The sequence below is a fragment of the Cokeromyces recurvatus genome, assembly GCF_025118155.1.
Source record: "Cokeromyces recurvatus strain NRRL 2243 chromosome Unknown BX663scaffold_13, whole genome shotgun sequence".
Lineage (NCBI taxonomy): Eukaryota > Fungi > Mucoromycota > Mucoromycetes > Mucorales > Mucoraceae > Cokeromyces > Cokeromyces recurvatus.
In genome coordinates, this window is record NW_026251399.1 from 500860 (window position 1) to 522245 (window position 21386).

General features: G+C 30.5%; 11 protein-coding genes across 11 annotated transcripts; 3 read left to right on the forward strand and 8 right to left on the reverse strand.

The window, feature by feature from the left end:
* Window positions 1-138: 138 nt before the first annotated feature.
* Window positions 139-567, reverse strand: BX663DRAFT_400917 (uncharacterized protein; the record flags this gene model as incomplete). Its single annotated transcript, XM_051522210.1, has 1 exon — window positions 139-567. A coding segment is annotated over one exon (429 nt), but the record flags the coding sequence as incomplete, so codon positions are not given.
* An 830-nt stretch (window positions 568-1397) lies between these two features.
* BX663DRAFT_486549 (uncharacterized protein) lies at window positions 1398-3547 on the reverse strand (the record flags this gene model as incomplete). Its single annotated transcript, XM_051524684.1, has 4 exons — window positions 1398-2482; window positions 2556-2762; window positions 2845-3446; window positions 3513-3547. The coding sequence occupies 4 exons, from the start codon at window positions 3545-3547 to the stop codon at window positions 1398-1400; spliced, it is 1929 nt and encodes a 642-aa protein (XP_051382733.1).
* Window positions 3548-3668: 121 nt separating this feature from the next.
* BX663DRAFT_531268 (uncharacterized protein) lies at window positions 3669-4580 on the forward strand (the record flags this gene model as incomplete). Its single annotated transcript, XM_051530368.1, has 2 exons — window positions 3669-3685; window positions 3815-4580. 2 exons carry the CDS (start codon window positions 3669-3671, stop codon window positions 4578-4580), a joined length of 783 nt encoding a protein of 260 aa, XP_051382734.1.
* A 199-nt stretch (window positions 4581-4779) lies between these two features.
* BX663DRAFT_68362 (S-adenosyl-L-methionine-dependent methyltransferase) lies at window positions 4780-6025 on the reverse strand. Its single transcript, XM_051532283.1, has 4 exons — window positions 5668-6025; window positions 5109-5589; window positions 4965-5045; window positions 4780-4901 (listed from the first exon to the last, which is right to left on the reverse strand). Exons 1-3 carry the CDS (start codon window positions 5976-5978, stop codon window positions 5043-5045), a joined length of 795 nt encoding a protein of 264 aa, XP_051382735.1. The 5' UTR covers window positions 5979-6025; the 3' UTR covers window positions 4780-4901; window positions 4965-5042.
* A 1011-nt stretch (window positions 6026-7036) lies between these two features.
* Window positions 7037-7585, forward strand: BX663DRAFT_435157 (acyl-CoA N-acyltransferase; the record flags this gene model as incomplete). Its single annotated transcript, XM_051523104.1, has 2 exons — window positions 7037-7164; window positions 7228-7585. The coding sequence occupies 2 exons, from the start codon at window positions 7037-7039 to the stop codon at window positions 7583-7585; spliced, it is 486 nt and encodes a 161-aa protein (XP_051382736.1).
* A 129-nt stretch (window positions 7586-7714) lies between these two features.
* Window positions 7715-11376, reverse strand: BX663DRAFT_552152 (helicase C-terminal domain-containing protein; the record flags this gene model as incomplete). Its single annotated transcript, XM_051531342.1, has 12 exons — window positions 7715-7975; window positions 8039-8123; window positions 8189-8505; window positions 8561-8731; window positions 8812-9534; window positions 9599-9694; window positions 9762-9841; window positions 9907-10181; window positions 10229-10568; window positions 10663-10759; window positions 10836-10952; window positions 11173-11376. 12 exons carry the CDS (start codon window positions 11374-11376, stop codon window positions 7715-7717), a joined length of 2766 nt encoding a protein of 921 aa, XP_051382737.1.
* Window positions 11377-11461: 85 nt separating this feature from the next.
* BX663DRAFT_68505 (uncharacterized protein) lies at window positions 11462-11874 on the reverse strand. The gene is made up of 2 exons (XM_051532284.1): window positions 11638-11874; window positions 11462-11570 (listed from the first exon to the last, which is right to left on the reverse strand). The coding sequence occupies exons 1-2, from the start codon at window positions 11787-11789 to the stop codon at window positions 11537-11539; spliced, it is 186 nt and encodes a 61-aa protein (XP_051382738.1). The 5' UTR covers window positions 11790-11874; the 3' UTR covers window positions 11462-11536.
* A 9-nt stretch (window positions 11875-11883) lies between these two features.
* Window positions 11884-15654, reverse strand: BX663DRAFT_473232 (exocyst complex component Sec10-like protein). The gene is made up of 15 exons (XM_051524194.1): window positions 15507-15654; window positions 15367-15445; window positions 15128-15297; window positions 14859-15071; window positions 14649-14807; window positions 14460-14587; window positions 14229-14403; window positions 13826-14146; window positions 13470-13756; window positions 13332-13409; window positions 13165-13276; window positions 12766-13091; window positions 12617-12679; window positions 12039-12549; window positions 11884-11957 (listed from the first exon to the last, which is right to left on the reverse strand). The coding sequence occupies exons 1-14, from the start codon at window positions 15579-15581 to the stop codon at window positions 12150-12152; spliced, it is 2586 nt and encodes an 861-aa protein (XP_051382739.1). The 5' UTR covers window positions 15582-15654; the 3' UTR covers window positions 11884-11957; window positions 12039-12149.
* A 987-nt stretch (window positions 15655-16641) lies between these two features.
* Window positions 16642-17118, reverse strand: BX663DRAFT_434974 (uncharacterized protein; the record flags this gene model as incomplete). Its single annotated transcript, XM_051523091.1, has 1 exon — window positions 16642-17118. One exon carries the CDS (start codon window positions 17116-17118, stop codon window positions 16642-16644), a length of 477 nt encoding a protein of 158 aa, XP_051382740.1.
* Window positions 17119-17860: 742 nt separating this feature from the next.
* Window positions 17861-18664, forward strand: BX663DRAFT_435091 (trimeric LpxA-like protein; the record flags this gene model as incomplete). Its single annotated transcript, XM_051523098.1, has 5 exons — window positions 17861-17933; window positions 18058-18157; window positions 18216-18238; window positions 18327-18517; window positions 18575-18664. Coding segments are annotated over 5 exons (477 nt in total), but the record flags the coding sequence as incomplete, so codon positions are not given.
* On the reverse strand, window positions 18333-19825 carry BX663DRAFT_569575 (uncharacterized protein; the record flags this gene model as incomplete). The annotated part of the gene is made up of 3 exons (XM_051532118.1): window positions 18333-19122; window positions 19204-19555; window positions 19607-19825. The coding sequence occupies 3 exons, from the start codon at window positions 19823-19825 to the stop codon at window positions 18713-18715; spliced, it is 981 nt and encodes a 326-aa protein (XP_051382742.1). The 3' UTR covers window positions 18333-18712.
* Between the last annotated feature and the right edge of the window lie 1561 nt (window positions 19826-21386).

Consider the following 21386-nt stretch of genomic DNA (forward strand, 5'->3'; position numbering starts at 1 on the left):
ATATATAATTAGTTAGGCTTCTATTTACTATTTCATACAAAAAAATATATATATACCATAAAACCAATAAAGATGTAAAGGAAATACAACAATAGCAACAAGCCATAATATCTCTAATCGATGACTCTTCTTCAAGGCAACAATCATGGATGCATGAAACACTAATCGTAATATGAAAAAGGTAAAAGCAAATAGAATATCACAACGCAAATTTCCTCGCATTGAGCCTAGGGCCAAAATTAAGGTTGGTAATTCTAGTAAACAGTTGGCTGTAAAAAATGAAGCTGAACGCCATCTTAAGAGCCAGAATAGAATACAAATATAAAGCGGATGATGAATCCACCCTGTTAATATCGTGATACGGTTTCGATAATAAACGGATCCCAGTAATAAGTCTAAGGCTAAATAGCTAATGAAGAAACAAGTAATAGTGGTATGTATAAAGGAATCAGTACTTAATCGACTCATATCCCATCCAGATTTCCAAAACATGATAAAGTACGGAATTGAGACGAAAGTACAAACAAAGCTACTGGCGAGGGTTAAGATCCAGCTAATCTGCTTTTCAGTTTTTGCAAAACCACTTTTAATGCAGTAAAAGAAAAACCCAACCAGAGTACTAAAACTAATAAAGAATGCGAAGGGAACTACAGGTTGACTTAGAACTTGAATTAAAGTGAGTTTTATTACCATTATTGAAAATAAATAGAATAGAAAGAATTAATAAGTTGATCAGCACTTTATATAGGCTTCTTTTATAGCCATGAATATATGTAGCTGCCAAAAAAAAAAAAAAAAAAAAAAAAAAAAAAAAAAAAAAAATTAAATGCGAGGGTATACTTCTGCAGAAAAGGGAGTAAACAGAACAGAATTGAATCATCATTGTTTATGAACCCCACCTCCTTTTTTCATGATTGAACCCATAACATCTTATGTATACACGGCCTGTTAAAAGAAAACAACAATGCTAATTAGGAGATATAAAAACCTGTTCAAGTGGCAAATAATAATTGACAAGAAAATGAATATATCGTCGATCATTCTATTATCATTAATTCCTTTTAGCTTTACCTTCTTTTTTTTTCCTTTGTTAAAAAAAAAAGAATGTATGATAAACATGAGAATGCTAATTTTTATATTAATGTTAATCATTGACATATATTCAGCATAGATATAACTATTATATATATATATATATATATATTCTTAATGTAATCTTGCTCCTATTAATAATAGTTTCTCTTCCCCTTATATTTGAACTCTCTTTTTTTTTTTTTTCTTTCCACATCTTTCTATAAATCCCTTACTTTTAATCAATACTTCTTTCTCATATATTTATGTATATATACATATAAAAAGCCCCTTGAAAGTAAGATTACAAAATTCCAAGATTTTATTTAATTAAGGTTTCCAATCAAAATACATGGTACTTTGGTTCCTTCAACAATTTTATTCATGTCAGGAGTTGCCATGGGTAATTGCAACAGACCATTTGCCTCGGCCATACTCATCATACGACTACTTTGTTGTTTTCCTGTAGACTCAGCTACTAATTGACCTTCAGCATTCATAGAGATATGTACACGCTGGAATTCAGGACGGGGATCGAGTTGAATTGAATAATTGACTTCAATAGGTATAACCAAATTCTCTGGCTTATTCCAGCCTGCCATGCGTCGTAATGCAGGCAAGACGAACAGATAAAAGCTCACAGTTGAAGAGACAGGATTACCGGGTAATGCAAATATTAACTTGGAGGAACGAGAATGAGGAATAGTAGCAAATGTAGTGGGTTTTCCGGGCTTCATCATAACGCGGCCAAAATGAATTGTAGCATTCAACTTTTGTTCCAAAATGGGTTTTATAAAATCTGCCTCACCCATCGAAACACCTCCTGTAGTGATCAAGACGTCTACCTTTTCAACTGCATCTTGAAGATGTTCAATAATCTCATCCACTTTGTCGTTCATAATACCTAAATCAACAGCTTCAAAACCAGCGGATTGTACAGCTGCTAAAAGTGTCATACGATTTGTATCCCGAATTTGACCTGGCTTTAGTGTATTCGTTTGAAGATGATCCATAACTTCATTACCAGAGGATAAAATACCAATGCGAGGCTTTCGGTAGACTTTAACATGTCGAACGCCAACAGAGGCCAAAAGACCTAATTCGTTGCAGCCAATACGTTGACCACGCTTAGCAACTATCTGTCCAAGAGGACAGTCGAAGCCTATTTCACGGATATTTTCACCAGGATGGGCTTTAGTAAGAATCTGAACTTCGAGTTCTTCATCACCTGAAGGAGTTGTCTTGACGAGAGTAGTATCCTCTACCATAATAACAGCATTAGCTCCTTCAGGGACCATACCACCTGTAGCAACACGAGCGATTTTTCCTTTACTCAATACCTTGGTAGGCTCATCATTGGTTTGAGCAAGTGAAACGGATTCAATTGGATAAACACCTGGTCCATCTTCCACTACAAGAAAAACCAAACAGACAAACGATATTTAGCAAATTTGAATTATTTAATATGAATATAAGATAGTTACCATGCACAGCATAACCATCTACAGTAGAAGCACGATATCCTGGTACAGGCTCAAGAGCTTGTACGTCTTCAGCAAGTACATAACCAATTAAAAACTGAGATACAGGAGTTGTGATTACGTTAAGTGGTGTTGAATGCTTAGCAATAATTTCATGTGCTTTTTCTACAGAAATCAAAGGATAAGGTGAAGAACGAGCACGTCCTGAGACTAAATGAGGATAAGAAAACAAAATATATATAGATATTTATTATAATTGTTATAAATGTCATTAAATTGTTTAAAAATTTACCAGGCGTATTTAATGAAGCAGAGGATCCAGTTTGACTTGGATGACCCTCTCTATCGTGTCGATGAATACAAGTATGATGATGATGGAAGTTACTAGTAGCTGATTCCTTTGAACTATCATCTGTTTGCTGGTTTTGTATCTTATTATGCATCTTTTTCACAGAGCGACCCAATAACAAATCAAGAGCATGAGGTAAAACCTTTAAAACTGCGTCCATATTCTCTTTACATGCCTTCGGGCTTCCTGGTAAGGTAATAATAAAAGATTTGCCACGAATACCTGAAACAGGACGCGAAAGAGCCGCAAAAGGTGTCACCGTTAAAGAGGCTTGTAGCAGAAGATGTGTAATACCATTTGTTTCCTTTGTCAAAAGAGGTTTAATTGCTTCAGGAGTAACGTCTCTTTCTGAAAAGCCGGTACCACCTGTCAAAATAATGACATTAAGTGATTCTTGGTCCGACCAAGATTCAACTATTTTACGAATGTCATGAATTTCGTCTGGTACAATGGCTTGTTTTTTAACGATATACTTGGCTTCTGTCATCATTTCCTTTAATAAAGGACCGCTTTTATCGTGAGAGTTATCTTTCGAAGCAGTATCACTAACTATATGAAAAGAATGGAATTTAATTCATTTTAATGGCAAAAGCAGAATGAGAATTACTTACCTGTTATTATGCCAACTGTATATGGTTCTGTACATTACATATAAGATAGGGGAAAAAAAAAGAATAGATAAGTATTATAAATGGTAAAATAGCTGTAATAATTCTTTACCCGCCATCTTTATAATAATTAATAATAAAAAAAAGAAAAAGAAAAAAATGCGCAAAAATCGGCAGTAAAATACCATTTATGTATTTATTCATTTTTTTTTTAAAAAAAAAAAATTTTAATTTTAATTTCACTTTATTTCACTTTTTTTTTTTTTTTTGTTTTCTTTCTTTCTTGGTAAATTAATAATGATTAGCACATTTACAATAATTATAATTAGCTTGATTTTAATACCAACAATACCACTTTTATTATATGCTATTGGACTTTTATTACCCTCAAGCCATACCATTAGTCGTTCAGCAAAATATAATACTACAGCTGAGATCCTTTGGGCTATTTTAACAAGTGTTGAAGATTATCCTGCTTGGCGTTCAAATATTGATCGAGTAACTGTTCGTAGAGATGAATTTGAAGATGAACTTAACAAATATGATGATAGCCATCGACTGACGTTTGTGGAATATACCAAAAAAGATCGCCGTACAGTAGTAATGCATATTGAACAGACATATGCAAAAAAATTGTTACGGGTTTTGGAAGAAAGGCCGTATATTGCTCCAGGAGAACAAGTACCTCAAAAGAATTCTACTTTTACTGGCTCTTGGACATTTACACTTGAACCTGTTGAAGGGGAGAGAGCAGTTATATTGAAGATTACAGAACAAGGCGTGATTAAAAAGCCTATGGTTCGAGTTTCTCATCGATTATTCTTTGGCTATCATCGTCGAATTGATCGTTTTCTTAAGGATTTAACAAAAGAAGTCGACTTGGGAATCCTTGACAAGTTAGAGGAAGAAGAAAGAAAAAACCAAGAAGTAGAGACAATTCAAGAAGAAGATGAATATGAGGAAAGACCTGACGAAAGCATGATTCAATCGTCTGTTACAGCACCTTTATTAAATGATCATATGACAGAGTCAAAATTACTTGATAAAGAATGGGAGATAATTAAAGATTAAAAAAAAAATACATATATAAAAACACATATATTATTCTTTTTTAAAACGTGCAACGAAAAAGCCACTTGTATTGCTTTGAATAGGATCAAATCTTATACAAAATGTTTCTATTTCCTTTTGTAATTCATGATGTATAATTTGCTGTTTGATTTTTGCTGGTTTTATATTAAACTTTGGAATCTTTTCCAGTTTTGCAGTTTTAAACTTATTTAAAAACCAGGCTACATTTTCCTCGTTTTGTTGAATAGAGAGCGAACACGTACTATAAATCATAATGCCACCTTTTTTTAACATATTCCATCCTTGTTGCATTAAATTGCGCTAATATTGTAGTAAGATGCATAAGTAGCTGTCCTATAAAAGATGATTGCCTATTTATTTTACCTGTAAATTAGCGACTGTTGCTAGCCTTGTTGGATCCATAAAATTCTTTTCAAAGGCATCCCAACCCCAATTTTGATACTACTTCTTTATATTAAAAAAACAAAAAAAAAAAAAGATAAATTTCATTTATTTATTCTTTATTACCTTTAAAATGTGCAATATACTCCCATCATGAGTACATTCAGCATCCACTAAAACTTTATCATAAAGTGCATCAGTATTAGTTTGACTATCAAATCGAAGTAATTTAGATGCCCAAAAAGGCTTTTGTACTAAGTCCATTTTTTGTCGTTTTGCTGTCTCATTGACTGTAGTAATTACTCTACTACCTAATCGGGAAGGGGGCGGCACAGAAAATGTTGTTCCATCTGCTTCAAATAAACGCACTTTTTCACCTACTTTATATTTTTTCAAAAGGGATCTACAAGTTGCTAATCGATGTTGAGCAATATCAACACCTGTGGCTGTACCGAGGCCATCTCGACCAAGCAAATTGGCAATCATACATAATTTAGCACCAGGTGCACAACATAAATCAAGCACTTGATCATCCTCTGAGATATCTAATGCCTGGACAGCAATAGCAGAACTAAGATCAATTCCAAAGATAGCATGATCTTTATAACTTTTATATATAAAAAAAAAAAAGATTAAATTCTTTCCACCAAAGTCGATGAAAGAAAGAAAGAAAGAAAAAACTTACGCTGGCAAGTCTGAAATACGCTTGTTTATATTTGATAATTGAATACTAAAAAAATTATCCAAACCATCAACAGCATTAACCTCATTAGTTTGTAGCTGTTCTTTTAAATCGTCTATTGTAGGGCGCTTATCAAGAGGTAGATGAGTATTGATTCGTACATAACGTGGTAGGTTGGTAACTGTATAAATTTGAGGATCGATTGAATTATCTTGAAGAAATTTTTGAAAGGAAGTTGGAAGTTGATTTATATTAAATTCAGATGTTTTAACTTTTGATTCATCAATTTTGTCTGGATAATCATTGTTTGACATTAGGAGAAAACATGCAGATCTAAAAAACAAAAAAAAATAAAAAATAAAAAATTAAAAAATTAAAATAAACAAATCAAAATGAAGAAAGGAAATTCATTGGCAGAAGAACTAAGACAGTAATATTTTTTGTATTGCTTCACACAATAATACTTGTTTATGCAATTCTTTATTTTGATATAAAAAGATGCTTTTGTTAGTAATAACAGTATTATGCTAAGTTTTGATATATTTAACAAAGATGTACATTCTCTCTTGGTTGGAGTAACCTACGATATTGGTTAAATAGTATTGATTTATCGTAATTGTTTATACATGACACATTAGTGCACTTTCTACAAGACTCAATTAAACCACGTCATCATCATACTTTCAACATTACAACAAAACTAACAATAAACATTTGTCTTTAATTCCCTGCTACAACGCCTTGAATCAGGAACAACGGATATTCCTTATAATTTGAATAATCATTTAGAAAAGCTGTTTTTTAAACTATAATTTTTGAAAATGGTCTGTTTCCTTCTAGTTCATCATGTTTGGTAATAATTCTCCTATTAGTTTTGATCCTGTCCCTGATATACCTGCTTATATATACATATAAATATATATGTTTATGTATTGGCTCAGGTAATAGTTAATAGAGAATATTTCCTATACTTTTTTCTTTCAAGAATTATATCAGAGAAGCCTAAAATTCCATAACAATTTTTATCTTCTTCTTTGTCTTTGCAATAATATACTTCATCTCTTTTTACTGCTATTGAATGTATAGACAGCTCTCTATAAAAATCATTTGGGTTATGTTTTCAGATAGGGGAACAGGCTAGTTCATAAAACTTTATTAATTATTTAAGAAAACTGATCTGTCTGGAATAAGCAAGTCACATCACTTTTTGTTACTGGTTTTGGAAACTCATCTGTTACTACTTTAACTGATATTAAAGAAGTCCAAATTATTGGCTGTAAACTAAGACATTCTTATATCTCAGTGAGTCATCTACTATATAAGTTTGAAGGTACAATAAAAAGCTTTTTTTTTTTTTTTGTACTTTTCAATCATGGTAAAGTATTTCAATACGACAATCACTAAATTAAAGGTTCCAGATGAAATTAGTAGAGCACATGCGGTTCGTTATCAAGTGTTTGTACTTGAACAAGGATATACTGTAGAAATTGATAGAGACAAGTAAAGCTCTTTTTTTTTTTTTTGTAAATTTAAAACGGACACTAAATTGAAATGTATATTTAGTAATGACGAAAAATGTCATCTTTGGATAGCTACATGTGATAAAGAGAATGATGATGGAACAGTCGAGCATAATGTAGATGTAGGCACAGTTCGCTTATGGCCAAAAGAAGGAGGTGTAGCAAAATTAGGTCGTATAGCTGTTTTGTCCTCTGCTCGTGGGTTATCTATTGGACGAAAACTGTGCGAAACTTTTATTGAATACTGCAAAAACAACGGTTTTCATACAATTGTTTTAAATTCACAGATTGGTAGACGTGGATTTTATGAAAAGATAGGATTTAGAGTGGAGGAAGGTGATGATGATATCTTTGATGATTCTGGCACTCCTCATGTACGCATGTGGATGCGCAACTTGTAACAAGTTTATTATTGAATGTCTTTTACGTTTACATCATAGTGTACTAGACTAATTTTCTTGTATTAGTAAATAGAAGTTTTTTTATTTTAATGATATACATATTTATATAATGCTTGTAGTTTATGATAATCATTTTGTTTTGTTTTGTTTCTCTCTAAAAAACTTTGAAGTTTTGCTCATAATTAAGCCAAATTTTTCGACACGCTCAACATCTTGACCGATCCACTTTGGTAGCTTCTTAAGGATACGATGTGTAGCGTATCTTTTATCTAACAAAATAATGACAGAATAGTCATTTCTATGACGAATTGCTCGACCTATAGATTGATTCACGCCACGCATACATAAATTTTCATAATATTCTTTTCCAGCATTTGGCATAACATTAGACTATACAATAGATGTTATAAATTAATAAAATTAAAAAAAAGAAAAGAAAAGAAATAGACATACTGAATGCTCTTGAGCATATTTTATCTTTTCAATCAATTCTATGGATCCTCTGTTTGCAAAGGGTAAACCTATCATGATAACACCTCTAATATATGTATAGGGCTCCTTTTTAGTTCTATACAATATGCTATACTTTTATCAATTATATACCTTCCCAGTCTGTCAGAAAAGTTAATACCTTCTGACATTTTACCATTAACAACACATAATAACAGCGCACCCATACTATTATCAGTTGAATCGATTTGTAAAGCATAATCACGCAATGTTGATTCCACTCTATTACTTTCTTTAGGTTCCTTGAAAATCTTTTTTCTTCTTTCTATTCGCTCTAATATATTACCACTTTCCTTTGTTGCCCATCGATTGTACACTTGTTCTAAATAAGTAAAACTTGGGAAAAAGCAGACTACACCATCAGGAATAACATTACATAGATTTGCAATAGCCTGTCCTACTTCATCCATCTATTTTAAGGATATGTTTAATTAAACTACTTTCATTTGCTAAATATTTACATACTAATTTAACGTCTTGTCGAGAGTCAAAGTTAAATAGTAGTTCTCTTCCTCCAGGACCTTGTTCTAAAGTCATAGTAGATAAATTCGAAGGTGGTATGATGTGGCCACAAGAGAAATGTACAATTCTATCTTTTGGAACTGACGGGAAAAGATGATTTAGAAAATCCGAAATCTATTCAAACAAAATGTTTAATTTTTTCTTTCTTTAACATGCATACACACACACACACACACACACACTTATATACTAACAGGTTCCATCGTGCCACCTGCCAAAACAATACTTTTGGCTTCTTCTACAATTGGTTTGAATGCGTCCGCTGGATTCAATAACATATATTTGATCGAGACGCCAGGATTTTCTGCGTTACCAAAACTTGTAATTATTCGACCATTCTTATCAGGGTTTGTTAATGCCATAAAAAAAGATTCAATTTGAGTAAGTGTTGAAGTAGATGAGATGAGTGATGATGAAGGAGGAAGTAAAGGTGCTTTAGGGTTCTTTAAACGTTCCTTTTGTCTTTCTTCTTCTTCCTTTTCTCTTGCTTTATCAATAAAACCATTTAACTTTCGTGAAAGACTGCTTACTTCCAAATAATGCTTGATCTTAAACATATTGATATGATCAATTGAGGAAGTATGAAGAAACTCATTGACTCCCATTACACTATCTTTTCGTTTAGATTCATCTTTTGGATTTAGGTGTTGAATTAAAATCTTTATAATATGTAGGATCTGTTTTATGTAAACTACATTTTTACCAGCTAGCCTGGATTTGTATTTTTGAATATATAAATTAAGCTGATTCCAGGCCAGCTGGATTTGGTACAAAGATAGAGATACAGTATATAACGAAGTGATGGTTTCCATTAAGTTGTGCGCTTCATCAATAATAACAATATTGTTCTTTAATGATATATTTAATGATTCTCTTGTACTAGTGTGTAAAAGATGTTGATAGGGCAAAACAATAAGCTAGAATATTAGAAAGTATAAGAGTTTATATTTCTTTTATTTTATTTTATTTTAAACCACTTACTCTAGCAGATTTGACAGTATATCTTGATCCATAATACGGACAAGTTTTAAGATTTTTGCCTATATTTACTAAATCTTCTATGTCTCTTACTTTAGCCTATGTACATATGTTCTGTTAAAAAGAAAATAAATCGTTTCATTTAAAATTATATCAAATAATTTACTAAAGAATGATCTCGAAACTCGTTCCATTTTGCCTTGTTATCCCAAGCTGGTAAATATTTACAAGGTCCCTTTTTAGATCCTATAATAATAAGTAAGTTTATTTTGAATAATAATTCCTTTTCCTTTCTCTCTCTCTCTTTTCACCTTTCTTTTGTAATTCAAGACAGACTTCATTTATCTTATTAACATCTTTTAGTTTTATAACATCTTCATTTATACATAACTGTTTTCTTGATGCAAGCGAGACTTCATAGATATCTTTAGCATAGACTGTTTTATTAATTTCGTGTACAAATTGTGACAGTTGAGAATGAGTTCTGGATGCATAATAAATTTTTGTTTCCTGTTCCAACTCAGATTCTTCGTCTTCACTGTCCTCAGCATCGTCATATGACACAGACTTGCTCTTTGACTCTAATCTATAATAAATGATTAAATAAATAAAGATAAAACAAAGCACACTTACTTTGCTAATAATTCTTGTACTTCCTTTGATAAGTTGGAATTTGGATTTATACTTTTTTTTATCTTATTATAGCTTTTGTCTACAATCGCTCCCTCTTCTTCGCTTTCATAATCGTCAAGTAAAAACTCATCATCGTTAACTTCTTTACTGTCTGCGTTTCCTTTTATTCTTTTTTTATTCCTATCTTTTGTAGCCAGCTCAAACATCATTTGTTTTTCTTCAATTTCTCGTACACGATCTATGCGTTTTTTTAATTCAAGCTTTTTTCGTTCTAATTCCATTTTCTTTTTTTTACTAGCTGATTGACTTGACAATGCAGTGATCCAATCAGGTTGATTAGCTTTTTTTTTAAAAAAAAAATAAAAAAAATAAAAAAAATAAAAGTAAATGATGTTAGATCTTTTGAATGGAATATAAATGATCAAATTGATTACCTTTCGGTTTAAACGTTGAAATATCTTCTTCTGCTTCTTTTTCGTCATTGTCTTTTAACCATTTTAATGATCCACATATTAAGCTAAGAGATTTACCCTTTTATATATGTATATGTATATATTATTAGTAATAATTCAGAATAAAATAAAAAAATAATTCAATTGTACTTTACTGTTCCAGTAGGGCTTTCAAAAATACCTAGTTTCCCTTCTGAGAAAACCTTATAGAGCTCTTTCATAAAGTCTCTTTGAATATCATAAGGCTCAAAAGGAAAGCCAAATGATTCTGGCTGCATTATGAAATACAATAAATCAAGATCTATTAAATGTAAAAAAAAAAAAAAAAAAAAAAAAGATAGAGAGAAAATAATAAAAAATTAAAATAAATGTCCGCAGATCATTTTGAATTTGAAATAAATACTACCATTTAACAAAAAAAAAAAATAATAATAATAGTATACTGTAGTAAAGTGATTATATCATATACAAGTTTATTATTAGTCATTAAACTTCAGTCTTATCATTATGATTATCAGAAGATGCTTGCGTAGCATCATTTTGCTGAGCATATCGAGGAGATGTTGTAATAGTAGTAGGTAATTCATGAGAAATACTATGAATGAGTCTTTGATATTTCATAAAAGACATGAATTTAAGCTCTTCGTTTGATTTAGTCGAATAAAGTACAATATAAATTATTCCAATTGTAACCATTCTTGGTATATAGTCGAGCTTTTTTTTTTCTTGAATAAAAAATAAAGAGTAATACATATATACTTACAGTAAAGTTACCTATTATAAAAAGAAGATCTACACGCCATTATAGTAAGCCTAAGTCTATATAATAAACTATGTTGTAGTGAACTATATAATATTATGTAATGTAAATGACGCTTACATGATATAAACTACATATATAATATAAATCAGATAAAAAAGAAAAACAAGTAAATATGTCATATTATCACATCTTACATCACTCCACGGCCAGAAAAGTAAAACATAAACGAGAAGGGTTTGATTGTAGAAGGATAATCTGCATATTCAACCAAGACTAAGCAAATAATATAAGTATAATAACAAGTAATAATGTAATATGAATATAATATACAATTTGAAAACACCATGCAGAATGAAGTCCCATATTACATTATCAATAAATATAAGGAAAAAAAAAAAAAAAAAAAAAAAAAAAAAAAAAAAAAAAAAAGACGTATTTTGTATACTTTCAGAAGGTAAGAAAGTTGCTTATTAAACTGATTAATAAACACAGGATTGATATGCAGTTAAAGATTCTAAAGAAAAAACAAATGGTTACTCATATAATAGATAAACAAAAAGAAAGAGATCAATATTTATCACTTGTAATATCACACCTTTTTTTTTTCTTTGTTTTATTGTAAATTGCTGCTTTTCATAAATACATATTACTCACAAATTTTGAACGTTACATAATAGCCTTTAATAAATGGTATAAATAATTACTTTCAAGACATATTAAAAGCAGACAAAAAATCGCGATTATTTGTATAATTTTTCATGATATCCTTCAAAACTTCATTATCATTAACGAATAATGATCTTCGTTGACTTTTCATTTTGTTATAAGTAGAGTCATCATTACTATTCATTGGCCTATTATTATTTTCATCTATTGAAATACCCAGTAATCTATCTAATTTTGCGACCTTAAAATCAATTCTTTTTTCAAGATATGAGTAAAGCATGGCTGGGTCCAGTCTTGCTAAATATCCTTCCGATAGGATTGATTTTAAAATTTCAGGCTTAACTACAAATATGTTACCCAGTTGTCTAAGCATTTCAAATCTTTCATCAAGTCCAGATAATTTAAACATTTTGATAACTTCTTGATATTTTGCAATATCTCTGACAAAATATAAACAAACAAAAATGCTTAATAATGGTATTAATATAAATATAAGTGTACACTTACTTTGTAACTAATAAACCTCCTGTCGGCGTAACATAAAACTTTTTGAAATGCTCCAACAGCATGCTGTGTAAAATATATAAGGAAAACAAGATAAGGGTGAAAAAAAAAAAAAAAAAAAAAAAAAAAAAAAAAAAAAAAAAAAAACTTACGAATGAAATGCATTTCCTACTCGTCTCAAAAAGGCCTCTAGATTCTTTCCTTGAAGTGAACTTGATACAGAACGATAAACTCGCATAATAAAGTCTACTGATTGCATACATGGCTGAGTGCCCATACTCATCATAGCGATTTCCTCATCCCTTGGTTTGAAATCATTTTTCTTTTGACGATTTAATAATTCGCTTAACCAATATGTTATACAGTCAATACTTTTTTGAAGTACAATATTAATCTTCTTCTCTAAGCTTGACATAAAGTTGTTTTTGGAAGACAGTATATCTCTGTGTACGGATGGGTTATTTATTATGAGTGGTAACTATTTAAAGAGAGAGAGAGAGAGGAAAATAGAAAGTTAATCATAGTAAACATGATTGATAGAATATATTTACCATAGCAGCTTCAAAATGTTTTTGCATAAGTTGAATAATATTGATAGATGATTTGATAACAGAGAAGCATGCTAATTCTGGTTCTTTAAATGTACTCAAGTCATCTAAGATTCTATTAAAAAATGGATTAGACTTACTTATTCATTGAATATCGTATTATTACTCACTCATCTAACACAATATTCTCATATTTATGGCCTATAAAGTCTATTAAAACGTTATAGATTTGCTTAAGAGATGATCCCCTATAAAATATTGTATATGAATCAAACAAGGTGAAGAGATAAACCATTAAAAATTCTTACAATTCTTGTGAATCTTCAAGCTCTACACATCGAATAATAGCTTCCGCATGAATATTAAGAATATGCATAATTGCATCTTGTGAAAGTAATACGAAATCACTTTCATTTACAATAACTATATTGGGGCTCTTTTCACTAGATGCTTTTTCAAAAGGATTAGATCCAGTAGTAGGTGAATAATTCAAGTCAGGTGATGATAAAATTCCACTAGAGGTTGAAGCCGAGATTTGATTTAATGTACGCGTTAATACAGACTGATTACGAGTAGATGTCATTTTTCGTCGTTGCTAAATTATAATAATAATAAAAAATCAGACATATTTGTTTTAAATATAAATATATACATATACATTTACCATAGCACTTAAGAATTCTGAAACTATTTTACCAAACAGTTCTTTAAGGGATTCAATTTCCTTTCTTAAATATCGATCACCCTCTGTATAAGGCACAAAAAGATCATCCATACATCTATCTAAAGTTTCTTCTGGTGAAGCTGATGTAACGAATCCATTTATATCCGCAGCATCCTTTAATGAAACCTCTTTATCACAGTAAAATTTCAGATTTTCTATTAATCTTTTAGTTTCTGAATGAGTTGAAGCTAATGTACGAAGATACGCTAAATGTGAATATCCCTTTGACCTGGATAATAGTAATTCGATATGATCTTGTATCTAATTTATTTATTTAAAAGGAAAAAAAAACAAGGTTGCTTATTAATCAATGTGATATAGTTATAGTTTTTTTTTTTCTTACTGATTGAGCAAAAATTCTTTGCAATAAGACTTGCATTACTGTTGCAGGCTGAGGAAATACATTGGAAATGATACCAGCTTCACGACGTACAGTAATACGAATATCATCATATAATTTTACAAGACTTGTATCAACTTCAGGTGGTAGTACATTAGGATTTGATAGATCTTCATTACTAGAGATTGCAATAATTATAAATACAATATTGTTTAATAATTGATAACTACTTACTCTTCTGAATTTCTTACATAATCGATTTCTTCTATTTTAATATTGGACATAAAGAATTCATGTTGGTTAACGTATGTCTGTACACAGGAAGTACCACCATTAAATTCAAACAAAACCTTTGCACAATGCTTGTCAAAATAAGTTTGTTAGATACTTGAAAAAAAAATGAAAGAATTTAAAAACGCTTACTGCCATAATACGTGGATCACCTTCTTCGTAAGCTTTACCAAATTCTTCTAACATTTCCTTTTCAAAACTTTCACAAAACTTCTCAATTGCTACTCTAGTTTCTGTGTCATTATTGACCTCTTTAGCTACAGCATTCAACCTTCTACCAATAATAGCTGTCTATGCATGTATATATTTAATATAAATATGTTTAAATGTTTTGAATTCTACCTTTAGTTGCCCCTCTTCCCCACTCTGACGTAAAGTGTCTAATCTTTCAGTATTTCCATCCTGAAATTCCATAAAATACTCAATTATATCTCGACTTTCAGCTGCTTTAGATCTTTCTTTATCCATTGATTCCAATTGTTCACCAATACGTATAGCCGTTTTACCAACATCACCAATTCTACTCTCTAAGTTATCATAAGAGCGATATACATCCTTTTTTTTGTGTGTAAGAATAACTAAGAAAGAAAGGAAATGTTTTCATGACTTACTTCGAATGCGCCATGTAAATTACTAATATTTTGTTTGTACTCAAGCTCTGCAGTTTGCGTACTAGATTCCAGTTCTACGCATTGCTGTTGTACACGTAATTTTAGTTGTTGAAGCTCTTCTAATACAACTTCAAAAGTACGTATAAAAGGCTTTGGATCTAGTACATTTGCTATATACAATTCCTAGTTATTATAACTTTTTTTTTCTTTGTTTGTTTATCCATTTAGGATAGCTTTACTATTTTCGTTTTTGAAATTTATTTGTTCTAAAACTTCAGCCGAAATCTTCTCTATAAAATCAGTTGTAGAGACATTTTCCTGGAAAACAAATGCGTTTAGTTCGTTCATCATTCAATACATTTAATGCCATCTTATTTACTCGGAAGTTCTCAATAGTTAATAGACCTTTAATTTCAGGGCTAAGGTCACAAAAAGGATTGTTTAATGTTGCCATCTGCTTGGTTTATGATATAAAAAATAAAGCAAAAAAATGAACATAACGAAATTAACAAAAAAAGGGGCTGCTGGGTTTCAAATAGTGAAAGAATAATGTATTAAAAAAAACAGTCTATTCTTATTCAAATGTGTACTAATTGTTAGTTTAGAAAGTACAAGAAAAACAAAAGTAGAGATAATATCGTTTCATATTTAAAAAATATATATAGATATATATATAGATATATATATAATACATATAGCTATATTCTTTGAAAAGTACTGATTTACTTCATAGACAATTATTAGTTTTTTTTATATCCCACAATTCGGTACTATAATAATATTTTTATGATTTTTGAAATGATCACATGCAATATAAACAATTTCCTTAATGGGGTTTTTAAGCTTGTGGATATGTGCGGAACTGACTCTGTCGGCCTAATTACATGTTACACAACACGGCCACCAAAGAGAATATTTAAGTTTGCTTTCCACACTGTGGCTTCTGGTATTATCTTGTATAATACACTTTCTAGGAAGCACTGGTACTATTTCGCAATCTATAGCTTTTTTGTTTTTTATATATATGAACATCATTAATTAAAAAAAAAAAATGAAAAAATAGTTGCAAATGCAGATGGGTTATAAAGATTATTTCCTTTTTTTTACTATTTGTTAAACCATCCTAACCACTTATTATGCTGAATTTTTTCTGGCTGTCTAGGTTCCAGCCACATAAATGTTCCATTATTTCCCCCTCCTTTTCCTCCTTTGTTATTATTTGTACGAATTTCATGTATTTTGCGAATTAAGGGTTCCCAGATATAACGTTCACCACATTGCATGTAACTTAATCCTAACCCTGCCCCAGCCAAATGCGCCTAAATTATTATAAATAGTATTAATATAAATAGCTATAACATGTTAAGCTGTTCTTACAATATGATCAAATATTCTCCATTTAAATAAAATACCAGCAGCATCGAAAGCCATCAAAGCAGGAAGAGCAAATCTAATTGTATATATACATATTTAATTAAATAAAAATAATCATTTTTAGCATTATATAAAAATTTTTACCCTAATTTAATCGGGATCATGGGTAAAAAGACAAGACTGATGCTCGAATTAGGGTGCATAACAGCAGTTGCGGCTACTAATCCGTAAATAGCCCCACTTGCACCTAAGCTTGGTAACAATGGTCTTGAATTACGCATAACTAAGCTAAGGCAGTGGCTAAATATATTAGCTCCTATACCCATTCCTAAGTACATGGCAATAAACTGCTCCCTTCCAAATGAATCATGCACAACTCTACCAAACGACCATAAACCCACCATATTCAAAGCAAAATGAAGAAATTGTTGATGTGAAAAGCAGCTTGTTAATAATGTAATATTATGTCGACTACCAGGCAAATGCAAAAACCATTTGCTCATAAATGGTATCAACCGAGGTATTTGCCAACATCCAAATACTACTGTATTTATAGCTATAAGACCGGCTATTGTTTTTTCTGCTTCTGATAATGAAGCCAATTTTTTCCCTACCATCCAAATGGCACGCTTTATATCTTGGGGTAAAAAACTGTATCGATCGAGTCGGTTTGCAAGTCTTTCTAATAACTGGTAGCGTCTTTCAGTAAGGAGTTCTCGCTTTTGTCGCCAAATTTCTGCTAAAGCAGATTCTTCTGTAACTGATCCAAAGAATGGCCACTGGCGAGCACGATGTCTAAGTCGATTCCAAAGTGTTTGCTGATTATGATCAAAAATGACACCTGCTGTAAGAAAGGTGCCTGCTGAAAGTAAGAAGCCGAAAGTGATAGGTCCAGCATAGCGTACCTGAAGTGAAGTGGGATCATTTTTCCATCCAAATGTAGGTGTTGATGGTAGCTTTTGTACTATTGATTTTGAACTAGTCGTATTTACTGTTGGTGATGCGGTAAAATTACGGGGTTGATAATTAACTCCAAAAGTTTTAAAAAACCTTTTATGTGCTAATCTGTGTATTTTAGGTGCATTATGTAGACTTCTTGGTATTGATCTAAGCATCATTTATGTGTACAATAAATAACTGGGCTATTACACTACTGCGAAAAAAAAATAATGACCCCCCTTATTACTTTAAAGCCTAACAAAATACTATTGCTGAGTTTAAAATTGTTCGTTAAATGAGAGGAGAGGAGTAGAGGGAAAAAAAATTAGCTTTAGATTTTCATTTCACAAATTAAATATGTCAAGGTATTTCAACATGTTAAATAAGAAGCTAATATATTAAATATATATAAAATAAAAAAGGAATCGTATAACAGTAGGACCTAAGTCAATTATTTGTCAAGAAACAGAACTTAGAGGCGAGATTTCTATTGGTAAGTTTTCGTTGTATCTTTGAAGTATTTTCTAATATTTTTTTTTTATATGTATAGGTTCAGGTAGAAGCATAATTACAAAGGATGAAATATAAAATGTTAATAATTAAATATTATTTTATAGGCACTGTTCTTCATCCCCAGTGCCGCATTATTGCTGAAAATGGTCCAATTTATATTGGAAAAAATAATATTATAGAAGAGAACGTTATTATTTTTAATAAGTAAAATTAGACTATAATTACAACTTGAATGTTGATTAAATAATTTTAATGAACTTAGACAATCCACGCCACTTGTCATTGGTGATGAAAATGAATTTGAAGTTGGATGCTGTAAAGACTCATTAATGAAATTTAATCTTATAACTAATCTTTTTTTTTTTTTTTTTAGATGTAGAAGGTACACGTATCGGTAACAATAATATTATGGAAGCAAGATCTCGTATTTTAGGTAGTACAGCAGTTGGAAACTATTGTGTCTTTGGTGCAGGTTGCTCAACGGAAAGTAATGAAACAATACCTGATTTAACTGTTATATATGGGGCTGAATCAAAAAGAAGAACACAAAGTCAGCCATTACCGGTAATGTGAAATAGTTTGATGATATAAAATTTATAGTTAATATATTATAACGTGTAGGAACAAGCAATACTTCACACAAGACATTTAGACTATTTACGAGAAGTTTTACCAAAATATAATCATTTAAAGAAATTGGAAACAAATTAAAGTATCTTTTTTATATGTATACCAAAACAAAAAGAATAAATAATAATTTTATATATCACACCAACCATTAACGGGAAGACATGAAAGATATTTACAACCAGGACAAACAGTAGATAAATCAGTAGCAGTGTAAAATATACGTAAAAATACGACGAATAATACAATAATTAATATGAAAGATACGATTCTGACAATCCATGTAATAATCATAGAATAACGAGAAGCATATTGATGTTTGCTCTTAAGTAAGGTAGAGACTAATAGACCCATTATAAGCCCACCGATATGAGCAAAATTGTCAAGGCCTGGTAATAGTCCTAATACTAATGATATTATTATAACGAGCAATAACTTTACAAGTTCACGTCCAGGTTTTGTAACTTGCTTCCAACTCATAATCAAGTCAACTACAGTATATCCTACGAGCCCAAATAAAGCACCTGAACATCCCATTGATGCTAATTATTTGAAATAATTATTAGCTTCATAATTATCTATATCATAAGACTATATACATATATTTATAAATATACACTTACAAATAGTTGTGCCAGCCAATACACCACTCAGGATGAATCCCCATATACCTGATGAAAGATATAAAATCATATATCTTATTAAACCCAAATCCCTTTCAGCATCACTACCTATTTGAAAGTGAGTGATTAAATTCATCAAAATATGGATAACGCCTGCATGTAGAAATATTGGTGTAAAAAACCTAAAGCTTTGATGAGGTTCTTCTCCATGAAATTCACCAAATCCACATACTTGTTCTATTGTGCAAGTAGCTTCTAAAGATGAATAACAGTTTCCTAGTAAAGTTGTTGGGGAGTATTGTGTTATTGCTCTCATACAAGGCACGAATTTACTTCCCATAGTTACAAGGGCCTACATATCAATTTATTAGCAAAGCTTTTTATTGTTAGCATTAATACATACCATATAATTTGGCCCAATCATTGGATTAAAAGGATTCGTTTGAATCCAACTACCAGATAACTGATGATTTCTGATGATCTCGTAGATGAATACACCTACCATAATTGCTGCAGACGCCCAAGTAAAGATAGGGTATTGGGCATTCCCAAATAACTGTCTAAATAACAATCCCCTTTGCTTTGGTGTTCTATATTGGTTTAGTTCTCTATTTCTATTCATTTCTTCGCCTTGTATCTGTTGGTTTTCAAAATCGTTAGAATCTGCTGGTTTTTGATATCTCCCTTTTAACTTGTTCATAAATATGTCAACACGGTTTTGCTCTGGAGGTGGTATGTTATGATTTAATGGTACTCTACTACTTGTTTCATATAACTGTATTTCCTCATCATTTATATTTGCAGATGGTGTAAAGCCCTGAGTAAGCAATGAAGTAGATGGAGGGCTATTGTACCTTTGCGCTTCTTCTTCACGGAATGTTGGTCCATATATATTTTTGTCCTCTTCAGTTTGCAGCTTATCTTCATAAGTATTTGTCTTAGTCTCCATTAACACCATAGGTGGCTGATCTTGGCTTTGACTAGTAAGAGAAGAAGAAGGAAGTTTTGATGTTTGTGGTGACATATAAAAGGAGGAAGTATCATCATACATAGGAGTAGGTATAATAGAGGGTGATTTTGCAGCAAAAGTGATGTGATGTGGCTCAGGTACCGGGCTTGATAATTCTAATGAAGGATAATTGCTTTGTTCATTGTTTTGAGAAGGAGTATATTCAGTATCCTTATTCATCTTATATTATTGACAAAGCTAAAATAAAATAATTAAAAAAAAAAGGAAAGGAAAGGAAAGGAAAAGAAAAAGAAATAGACTTTAAATTTTGTTTGTTTAAAAAAAAATAGGATAAAAGAGAACAAAAAAATAACCGAAAGACGATAAAGCAAAATAAAAAAGGATCATCTGGTGTGGCTTGTTTACCTCTTTGGAATATTATCAATACTTTTTTTCTAAAGAAAAAAAATAATAATAATAAAAGCATAAAATCTAGAAATATCGCATTATTTTAGAACTTGAAATGACGAATATTATAGCTTAAAAATTTTATAATTAGTAAATTTTATAGCCACAAGGAAAGGTAATTAAATCATGGTGCAACATAAAAAAAAAAGTTGAGTCTAGCTTTATATATATAATAGAATAGATGTGATAAAATCTTTGTTACTGAACTTTAAGGAATTTTAGTAGTAGTTAATATTTCATTCTTCTAAAAGCTTTTAGTTCTTTAACCTTTGATTTGTTTCCGAACAATAAACTAATATTATCTAAAGAGGCTAAAGTCCAGACGAATAAGATGAAACTAAATATTACACATTGCTATAGTTTACTGTAACTTCTGCGGTGCTTTTTTATTATATGAATTAAAGTATCATCTATTACAATATAATTATTTTTTTATGTATATACTTTGTTTTAGATATTCCAATTTGCTTACAATGAAATCAAAATACTGCTTGTATCGTTATTTATTTTTGTTGTAATCTCACTTATTTTCCTTTTTCCTTAGAGGAATATTATAGATGTTATTTACCTTTATGTTAAAAATATTTTGAGATAATATGATACCTAAAATTGTTTTTATTTTGGTTTTTATAGAAAAAAGTTTATACGACAAATACAATGATTACATGTCATAAATAAATGAGTTTCATATCTAAAGCTATCCTTAAAGTCAGATGCTGAATATGTATATTGAGAATCATTATATGATATATCTTTCAGGCATCTT